We start from the raw sequence: 9,958 nt of genomic DNA, 5'->3' as shown, positions 1-9,958 counted from the left end.
TCTTTGGACTGTGGGAGGAAGCCGGAGAACCTGGAGAGAACCATACGGAGATCACATTTTAGAATATTTCTGAGATGATAAAAAGTGAAAAACATTCCCGTTTTTATTCAGCCATAAAAGGAAACGGTTCATTCAGTTCAATTCAGCTGCTTTTCTTGTTTCTCCCAGAAACTAAACATGAATGTGTAGAAAACGCTGAAGTGAGCATCAGCAGTGACAGATGTTCCTCTGATGTTCCTCTGATGTTCCTCTGATGTTCCTCTGCAGTGTCTCTGCAAGACATCAACATGCGTAAAGCCTTCAGGAGCAGCAACTTCCAGGACCAGCAGGTGGTGTCTCGGAGCTCCATCCTCAACCCTGTTTTGGAAATGTACCAACGCTGCGACAAACCACCGCCCCTTAACATCCTGACACCTTACAGGTCAGTTTAAACCCCGCCCCTTAACATCCTGACACCTTACAGGTCAGTTTAAACCCCGCCCCTTAACATCCTGACACCTTACAGGTCAGTTTAAACCCCGCCCCCAAACACACTGATGCCCTATAGGTCAGTTTAAATCCTGCCCTTAAACATCCTGACGCCCTATAGGTCAATTTAAACCCCACCCCTAGCATCTGGACACCCCACAGGTCAGTTTGTGCTGACCCAGTAGCAGGTTGAAGTCATGTGACTGAGTTTCAGGTGTGTTTGCGTCGGCAGGGACGATAAGAAGGATGGACTGAAGTTCTACACCGACCCGTCGTACTTCTTCAATCTGTGGAAGGAAAAGATGCTTCAGGCCACCGAGAACAAACGCAAAGAGAAGCGACGGCAGAAGGTTCCTCGATCCGACTGCATGTTTGTGTTACTGTGGCTGTGGATCATTTTCTAACCGGTTCTGTGTTTGTCTGCAGGAACAGAAACATGTGGAGGAATCTTCAGGACGGGAGGTGAAGAAGGTGAGATCTTGGTACAGAACCGCTGAGTGACGCAGCATATAGAAGTGAAGGCAAAGCTTTGGATTCATCTGTTGACCTGTCTGCAGCTTTCTGTGGTTGTTTTAAGGAACCGTCCCAGTAGAACCTCTTTCAGGGTCGTTTCCAGAGGAGAAAAAGCTCCTACTCCAGTGTAGGAACTTCTCTGGATGTCATGGCCCAGCTGTAGTCTGCAGTCTCCTTTCCAGCATCACATTAGGTTCTCCATATTCTAACAGAACAAACCTCCGTTACTCTGGTTCCTGCAGTAACTGCTTGTTTTAAAGTCTGGACCCTACAACGTAAACAGAAAGAATCTCGTAAATGTTCTTGTAAACGTTCCTGTCAAACGTTCCTGTCAAACGTTCCTGTAAACGCTCCAGTAACTGTTCCTGTAAAACGTTCCTGTCAACGTTCCGTCAGTGTGAGGCCACCTGATGTTTAATGTTCTGTCCTTTCATTCCATCGTTGACGTGATGGTCAGGTTTGTTCTTCTTGTTCCTCTGAAGGTCCGTAAAGCTCGGAACAGGCGGCAGGAGTGGAACCTGATGGCCTACGATAAGGAGCTCCGCCCAGACGCCCGAGTCACGCCGTCGCCGTACCACACTTCAGATGGCTCCATGTCACCTGACAGGTAAACATACCTGCACCTTCTTACTCAATGGGTGCCGACCACATGACCTCTGACCGACTCCGCCCACTCAGGTCGGGGATGTCCGATGACCCCTCCTTCCCGACAAGCCCCCACCACGATGACACCCACGGGCATGATGGGAAGGACCATGTCACCATGGCAACCAGTGGAACCGGGCAGACTCAGTCATTGGACCGCGCTCTTCGACCCGCCTCCGCGTCCTCTGCGGTGACTGCTGCAACTGCTCGGCAGCATTCTCTGGGCCGCAACCAGCCACACCATCACCATCATCCGCCTCCTGCCGCCTCAGCCAATCAGAACGGAGCACGTACCCACACTGCCAAGGACCCCAAGTACACACACACACACACACTCACACACACACACATCCATGTTTGGGCGTCCTGCAGCGCCCCCTGTCTGACCTCTGACCTCTCTGTACTCAGTGACCATCAGATCCCTCCGGCCCCCCCTCCCCCACCTCCTCTGATGCCATCAGCAGGACAGATGGCGTTCCCCAACAGCTCCGCCCACAGCGCTGCCATGGCGACACCACTGCACCCTGCTGCTGCTGCCGGTAACCAAGGTAACGGGGGTCAGTTTGTTAGCTTTTGGGAAGCAGTTGGTGGAAATGACACATGTCCTGTCCTCTTGTCTGCCTGCAGGTGGCGCCACCCTCTCTCGCCCCTACAGCCCCTCCCCTCCCCCTCCTCCTCCAGCTAACTACGTCCCCTCCCCCTCCCGCCCCGGAGGACAGGCCCCACCCTCTGCCGTGCCCCCGGCGCCCCCGGCGACGGATGGCAGGAAGCCTCCCGGTGGCCCAAACGTGCCAATAAATGACGCCCGCAGCGACCTGCTGGCTGCCATACGCAGAGGTGAGCCGCCGTTAGCATGCTAGGCTAACAGGTTCAGGATTCCACAGCTAGCATTAGCTTCTTAGCTTCAACTCTCAGAGAAAGTTTGCCTAAAGAGACATCAGGTAGCCATGTGTCCAGCTGGGGGCGCTGTGGCTGTTACAGAACAACAGCTGACGTTGCTTTCAGCTCGTCCTCCTGGATTGTTGGTAAACTTTAATCTGTCCGACATCGACTCCAGAAGTTTCCCAATAAACTGAACTGAGGTCAAATCGCGTTTCTCTAAAAAAGCAGAAGAAGATTTATGATCCCAGAATATGCAGAAACGTTTCTGAGCCACTGGTGAGTTTTCTTCTGAGGGAAGAAGCAGAAGCAGCTGTCCAGCGTCTCAGAGCATCTACAGGAGAACCATGAACACAGCTCTCCTCCATCGGCTTGTTCTCCAGAGTTCTGTCAGTCTGACCTGCGCTAAGCTTTCCATCAAGGCTTAGGGTCACACTGAGGACAGCTGTCCAAAGACAACAAGCCTCTGCAGGTTTCTGGTTCTGACCCGAGTCGTGTGACTGACATGAGCAGCTGGTTCCTCTGATGAGACGATTAACACAGAAACACCTGGTAAACCAACTGCAGCTCATTTTCATCATCGACTCGCTGGTGTCGCGTCTTTTTGTGGCCATTGTGCATCACATCTTGGTAGTTGGTGACTTTGAAGACGATGTGCCTCGCAGCGGGTTTAGACGGTTCTCAGAGTCTCAGAACCAGAGTTTCACGGGGTGCTGTTCTGCTGTGTTGTCTTGCAGGGATCCAGCTGAGGAAGGTTCAGGAGCAGCGCGAGCAGGAAGAGGCCAAGAAACGAGAACCGTCGGGGAACGACGTGGCCACCATCCTGTCGCGACGCATCGCTGTGGAGTACAGCGAATCAGAGGAGGAGTCTGAGCCCGAGGACCAGGAGTGGTCCGACTGAGGAGCAGAACGTCCAGAACATCCAGCTGACAGAGAAAACAGATAATGTTGATTATTACAGTTTAACTTCAGTTACTGGCGAGGAGCGTATCAGTTCTGATCCGGTTCCAGCAGCTCCACAGCAGGAGCCCTTCATCCATGCTCCCTCCTGTAGCGCCCCCCACAGGACAGCCTGCTCCGTCATCGACCTCCATGTGTTTGTGATGAATTATGATATTTGGTGTTCTAAGTGTCCAGCAGGTGGCGCCACATTTGTCCACTGACACGTTAAAACGCAGTTAAACTCGTCACACATCTTCTTTTGGGACAAATCCTGTTTCTGCAGCGACACTTGAGCCCAGTTTATTTTAATTTGTATTTTTATGTCACGAGTTCAGATCAGCTGTTTGTGACATCACAACTTTTTAGCAGAATTGTAAAAGTTGATGGTTGGAGATCAAATCATTTAATGTGCTTTTTATATGTATTCATTTATTTTGCTGCTTAAACATAAAATCTAAAAAGTATTCTATAATCTGTTGGTAGATATATTTTTTATTTAATTATTTATTAGTTAATTTTTGGCTTTATTGATAAATTACACTCAGATTGAGTTTCAGGTTTCACACCTTTCCTTGTGTCATGTTTTTAGGTTGTATTTTCATCTTAACAGATAATAGAGATTGAATGTCTGTTCATAATTTTGCCTGATTATCTTTAAGTATTACTCATTATATCTATTCATTTGATCACTTTTAGTTTTACTTCAATGGGAATATTAAATATAATACCTTTTCATATTTTACTTGATTGTTTAGATTTTTTCTGACATTCTTAAAACTCACATATTATTTATTTTGTTTCATGTCTTGGTTCATTTTAGGTTTTATTTCCATGATGTTAGATTTTTTTATTGTTAAATTTTTTATTTTTATTTTTTTGTGAGATATCATTTGATTTATTTTTTTTTAGAACTTTTCTGTTTTTCTTAAAGTTTTTTGACTTCAGAGTTTGTTCTCTTTATTTCTGATCCAGCTCTGAGCCCTGTGATTGGTCGACAGCCTCTGGCTCATTAGCTGTTGGTTAGTTGCCATGGGAACTGGAGGCGGTTCTTAATGTGACTTCATGAAAGGGGGCGTGTCCCTGCTGTCCTGTACATCTGTGATTGGTTCGTCGATGTTTGCTGTGATTTGCATGTTGGTGATAAAAGCTGTGAAATAAGAACCTTTATTGACAAACGACTTTATTTCTGCTCGGCTCGGTGATGCGGTTTTATTTCTGGTGGCTGCTCAGTTTTCATCCTTCTGCTGACTCATGATTAAAGTCAAAACTCTGACTCAGCATTAAAACCAACCGGCACGTGGAAGTCGATGCTAAAATTAATTACGAAAACTTAATTTCATGAATATTTATTAAAATCATGAGCGGAACTTTATTTAAGCGTTTCTACAATAAAATATTTCGAACTTAACTTCTCGGAGTTCAGAACACTGACACCAGAACCGGAACGTTTTCTATACAATAAACTAGTTTTTATTCTTTTTGCATTTTAACAAAAACAATTATTTTCCAGATTTTCCTTGTTTTGCTGAATTACAAACAATGACACATAAACTCATGCAAACAGTGTGGATCTGACCAGAACCAGACTTTGCTGGACTCGTGTCTCTTCAGGTGAACTAAAGATCGTTGTTTTCCATTAAATTACATGGAAATCATTGGACATTTGATTTCTACACGTTTACAGCATGTAGCCTGAACGGGTTCGAGCTGACGGAACCTCGGTGCCGCTGGAGGCAGCAGAGCCCAGCAGCTGTTCACCCGCCGCAGAAGAAGAAGAGACGCAGCGGCGGAGTCTGGAGCGGGCAGCGAGTCCCGCAGAGTCCAAACCCGTCAGCCCAAAACAAGCGACACGAACCGAGCAGCGCGGCCGGTACACCGTCATTAACCCGGAAACACCGCGCAGCTGCCGACAGACCGTTTTCAGACCGACTGATTTCCTTCTCATTCTAAACGGAACCCGCTCGGTACCAGAGTCCATTCAAAAAACGTGCAAATTAAAGTGTCCTCGTTAGTCGAGAAGTTTCGGTTGATAGACTTTGAAAGAACCTCCGGGACGACACGGTTCGACCCGAAACGTGTAAACTTAAATAAGTCCGGGTGCGTTTGTTTCACAGACATGGCGGTGCAGGTGTGGTGCCTGTCGTTCCGGCAGCCCTACGCCGGCCTGGTTCTGGACGGGGTGAAGACGGTGGAGAGCCGCTGGCGGCCCTTGCTGGCGTCTCTGGAGAACCAGACCCTGGCGGTCCACGTCGCCCGGCGGGACTGGGAGGGGGAGGAATGGCGGGCGGTGCTTGGCGGCCCGCTGGGGATGAACCGAGCACAGATCCAAGCGCTTCTGGAGTCCGGGGAGCGGTTCGGCCGCGGAGTGGTGGCAGGTGGGAACCACAGCCAGCTTTCTGTCTGCAGAGGTTGGTTCTGAAGGGGTCACATGTCTGCGCATCTCTTTCAGGATTGGTGGATGTGGGCGGGACCTGGCTCTGCCCCGCCTCCCTGCAGGGGGAGGAGCTACATCACCTGGAGAGGTCGGCGGTTCTGACCGGTCTGCAGGAGAAACACCTGACTCACCTGTCCAACCCCCGCTGGCTGAAGGAGCCGCTGAGCACAAGGGGAGGTGGTGACCTTTACACCGTGGAGATCCCCGCCCACCTGTTACCATGACAACATGTCAGGTACCACCTGTTACCATGGCAACAGACCCTGCTGCAAAAGTGTCCAATCGCTCAGAGACTGTAGTTTGATAAAAAAGATGATTCGTTGATTAAATGTAAAATAATAAATTGATCTCCGATCAAACAGCTGATTGGTTCATCCAGAAAGTGCAGCCTGTTTCCGCGGCAACAGCTGCGCTCAGGTGTTACCTGACAGTGACCTGCAGGAAGCAAATCAAGAGAAAAGAGTCTCTGCTGCTGAAACAAAACTTTACTCTTTATTCACACAGACACCAAAAACAAACAAACGCAAATACATCCCATAATCGAACGTCAGGGACTGAGCGCGCCCGGTCCGAGGGCTCTGATTGGTTGCCTCACTGCTCATTTAACCAAAAAACAAAAATGTCATTTCTCTCAGACGGCGCTTTGTTTCCACGGCAACAGAGGATGGCATCACTAACCAGCAAATCAATTAACAGGTTCCTTAGCGATTGTCCTCTAAGAAGACAACAAGCAGCCAGCCATGAGCTAACCGCTAATGTGCTAACATGGGAATAAAGAAAAACTAACTTTTGAACCATCATCAACTTTTTTTTAAACCTTCACTTGGTCCTGTAGAAACCTCACACAAGCAGGACATGACTTGGAGATAGGAGGTTTCATCATTCACCACTTTGCGCTGTTAGCACTGTTAGCACTGTGCGTTACATGGTGGGGGGGATGTAGTGGGTCGCTGCGTGGTGAGTGGGTGGGGCAGTGATGTAACCAACCACGTGGGCGGGACTGGGGGCGGGACAGTACACTCGTGGGGCGTGGCCTCCACTGGGGAGAGCCCCCCAGTGGGTGGAGGAGGGTAGGCAGGCGTGATAGGAGGAGTGGTGAGGCAGGTGGGTGGGGTGAGGAGGAGGCGGGGCAGCAGGCAGGTAGGCAGTGTGGGGCGGAGCTTCATATGGGAGGTGCAGCAACGGTGGAGGAGGGTGGAGGGGTGTCTGGTCCGGGTAGAGTAATGTGGTGGAGGGGGCGGAGCCTGCAGGGGCGGGACTGATGGCAGAGGAGGAAGGGCCTTCCACAGAGGGGGCGGAGACTAATGAAGTGGGAGGGACAAACAGAAAAGCAGAGTCAACCAGGCTGCTGTTCGATCGCCTTCAGAGTAAAACGGTAAAATTAATAAATGAATGCAACTGAAGTACACGTTTGTTTTCAGACTGCAAACTACAAAGTTATCATCATTCCACTGATGTTTCCTTTTTATTCAACAGATGAAACCGTTTAACACTGAAGTCATTTATAAAACTAAAAACAATCACTGATCATCCATAGAACATGAGGGGTTGGTTCCTTCATTAAAAAGCAAAAATTAATAAAATTACACCTGATCTGTAAAAATGAGACACTTCCTGTTGTTGTGTCGGCGTCCCCACTGCTGGAAATGAGCTGATTTCACTCTTTAATGAAAACGGATCAGCTCTGTTCACGGATCCTCAGGTAAAGGTGCTTCATCAGGACTCACCTCCGAGTCCCTCCGTCTGTCCGTCTGCTGCCCTGGTGGATTCTGGGTAGGCGGAGGGGGGCTGATGGGAGCCTCGGCTGGTCTCAGGAAAAGACTGAGGGGCAGCTGGGGGCAGAAGAGGAGGGCAGGTGGGGTTTTAACTCCTGACCGCCACCACAGCTGCTGCTGAAGAGACTCAATGTTTTACTGTGAAAGTCCCCATGTTTTATTGTGAAAGCAAACATCTTCATAGTAAAGGCAGAGTAAGTGTTTTATTTGGAAAGTCTGATGAGACAGCTGTAGATCAGACAGCCTCTGATTGGAGCTGAATCAGCCAATCAGAGGCAGTGTGGTCTCACCGTGCAGGGGAGGGTCCTGGCTGCTCAGGTAGGGGGGGTAGTGCTGGTAGGAGGAGTCAGGTGAGGAGGAAGGAAACACCTGCTGCTGCCAGCAGCTCTGGTGGTAGAACTGTGGACAGACGACAGGCAACGGCGCACCTGAGCCACCGACCACGACGACAGCAACAAAAACACCCACAACAACAACAACTTGTGACACGCAGCGCTCACCTGGTGCGTCCCTCATAGCTGCTATGGGTTAAGACTGCTGCAGCCTCCCATGATGCACTGGGCTCCTCTTCAACATCACATAACACTGGTCTGGAGCTACATGCTCTCTGATGGTCTCTCTGCTTTACCCTCACCTGACCTGCTTCTGACTGTGCAGTAACCTGAGCTAAAACTGAAGCGAACACAGACCAACGAGTGACAGCAGCCGGTGCTACAGGTGTGTCTTACCTGGACTCCCAGGTTGAAGTAGTACTGGAGCACCCTGCAGTCTGCACACAGGGACACCAGTCAGAGCACTGATCACACACACACACAGCCAATACAGCAGCGTGACCTCTGACCTCGCGGTAGATCGCTGCCGTTGGGGTCGTAGGAGTAAGGGGGCGGAGCCACCACAGTGCAGAGCGCCTCGCCCAGCTCGCTGACCAACCAGGGAGAGGCAGCGGGGATCGCCATGGCAACTGAGGACAGAAAACACCCGTTAGATGGATCCTCTTCTGTTGATGCTGTCCATCAGCGGGTCAGCAACGGATCTAAACATGAACCTCTAAACCCCAGAACCTGTAGAACCAGAACCTTCCTCCTCCTGGTTCTGATCCTGTAGAATCAGAACCTTCCTCCTCCTGGTTCTGATCCAGTTGAACCAGAACCTTCCTCCTCCTGGTTCTGATCCTCCACCACTGACCCAGCTNCAGCTGGGATAGGCTCCACCCCCTAGTGAAGATTGAGGTGTAGAGATGATGGATGGATCCTCCTTCATGTTCTGGTTCCTCAGAGCTGCAGAGAAACATGAGATGGAACAGAAACACCAGAAACTGCTGCTTAGAGTTCAGAGAGTTCAGAGATCAGCTGTTTGGTCCAGATGACTTTTTGGATCATTGACCTTCAAATATTTCATTTGGTTCTATGGTCTTTACTGAGCTCTGACTATTAATCCAAAATGAATAAATATAGAAATGAAGGGCCTCTGACTCTAAACCTTCTGGTGAAGAACAGCAGCTCTGATGGATGCAAGCTGTAAAACAGCAACAAACATTTTCATGTGTTTGTAAAAATCTTTTGAATGACACAACGACCGACTTTAACCTTTTACATTTTTGGATAAATAAGAACTTTATTTTTTTGCTTGTTAACTAATTAATGTTTGTTCAACGCGACACTTAACGTGAGACTTTTATTGAGGCTGCACAGTTATTTAATATATACATTATATATGTTATTTTATAACTGATTCGTGCAGTTTGAGCCTGAAAGAGTGAAATAAGAAGCTGAAGTCACTTTGTACAGTTTGCTAAATGTTAGACTACACAAACACACTGACCACAAGGTCATTCTGGACTCTTGTTTCCACCACTCCATTAAGTGCATGACAACAAGATAAAGAATCTAATCGACTGATTCAGATATGAACATTTAAAACATGTGATGTGCTGCCTCAACTTAAGACTGTGTCATTTAAAGTTATATTTGGGTTTTAGTTCATTTAAAACTAATTTTAAATTAAACTGCAAGCTGTAGTGTTATTTTTTTTCTGTTGAAACCAAACCTTATTTTCTGTGGATAGAAAGTTTGTGTGAAGCTGAATCTGTTGCTCCAAGTTAGTAAATGTTGCATCGACATGTTTCTGATTCGGAGGAAGAGTTTTAAGATGTTATGTTGGTTGAAACTGCACCTAATTAAACCTCTAAAAGACAAAACCTGCAGCAGGGTTTAAAGTCATGCTGTCTTTAAAACATCCCCAAAATAATATCAGCCAGAAACTGTAAATGCAGAAAGAATCATCACATCTTTAACTCTCTGAC

The 9,958-nt window shown here is 48.2% G+C and overlaps 3 protein-coding genes across 3 annotated transcripts in view; 2 read left to right on the top strand and 1 right to left on the bottom strand.

Annotated features, from left to right (window-relative positions):
* LOC103372091 (wiskott-Aldrich syndrome protein family member 3-like) overlaps positions 1-3,406 on the top strand; it is an 8,999-nt gene extending 5,593 nt beyond the window's left edge. Inside the window, exons 2-9 of the mRNA XM_008301637.1 lie at positions 268-421; positions 701-818; positions 895-939; positions 1,464-1,588; positions 1,660-1,941; positions 2,035-2,174; positions 2,254-2,463; positions 3,243-3,406. Of these exons, the coding sequence (XP_008299859.1) occupies positions 268-421; positions 701-818; positions 895-939; positions 1,464-1,588; positions 1,660-1,941; positions 2,035-2,174; positions 2,254-2,463; positions 3,243-3,406 (1,238 nt within the window). The remainder of the gene's footprint in view (positions 1-267; positions 422-700; positions 819-894; positions 940-1,463; positions 1,589-1,659; positions 1,942-2,034; positions 2,175-2,253; positions 2,464-3,242) is intronic.
* A 1,628-nt stretch (positions 3,407-5,034) lies between these two features.
* LOC103372080 (protein CXorf40A) lies at positions 5,035-6,240 on the top strand. Its single transcript, XM_008301623.1, has 3 exons — positions 5,035-5,411; positions 5,562-5,822; positions 5,897-6,240. Exons 2-3 carry the CDS (start codon positions 5,564-5,566, stop codon positions 6,103-6,105), a joined length of 468 nt encoding a protein of 155 aa, XP_008299845.1. The 5' UTR covers positions 5,035-5,411; positions 5,562-5,563; the 3' UTR covers positions 6,106-6,240.
* Positions 6,241-6,802: 562 nt separating this feature from the next.
* Positions 6,803-9,958, bottom strand: part of alg13 (ALG13 UDP-N-acetylglucosaminyltransferase subunit) — a 17,102-nt gene continuing 13,946 nt past the window's right edge. Inside the window, exons 20-25 of the mRNA XM_008301636.1 lie at positions 9,136-9,157; positions 8,498-8,662; positions 8,385-8,425; positions 7,947-8,055; positions 7,609-7,713; positions 6,803-7,161 (exon numbers count right to left, since the gene is read on the bottom strand). Of these exons, the coding sequence (XP_008299858.1) occupies positions 6,803-7,161; positions 7,609-7,713; positions 7,947-8,055; positions 8,385-8,425; positions 8,498-8,662; positions 9,136-9,157 (801 nt within the window). The remainder of the gene's footprint in view (positions 7,162-7,608; positions 7,714-7,946; positions 8,056-8,384; positions 8,426-8,497; positions 8,663-9,135; positions 9,158-9,958) is intronic.

Source organism: Stegastes partitus, unplaced genomic scaffold, assembly GCF_000690725.1.
Source record: "Stegastes partitus isolate 25-593 unplaced genomic scaffold, Stegastes_partitus-1.0.2 Scaffold1693, whole genome shotgun sequence".
Classification (NCBI taxonomy): domain Eukaryota; kingdom Metazoa; phylum Chordata; class Actinopteri; family Pomacentridae; genus Stegastes; species Stegastes partitus.
Note: the sequence above shows the minus strand (reverse complement) of the source record. Positions and strands in the feature narration are given on the sequence as shown.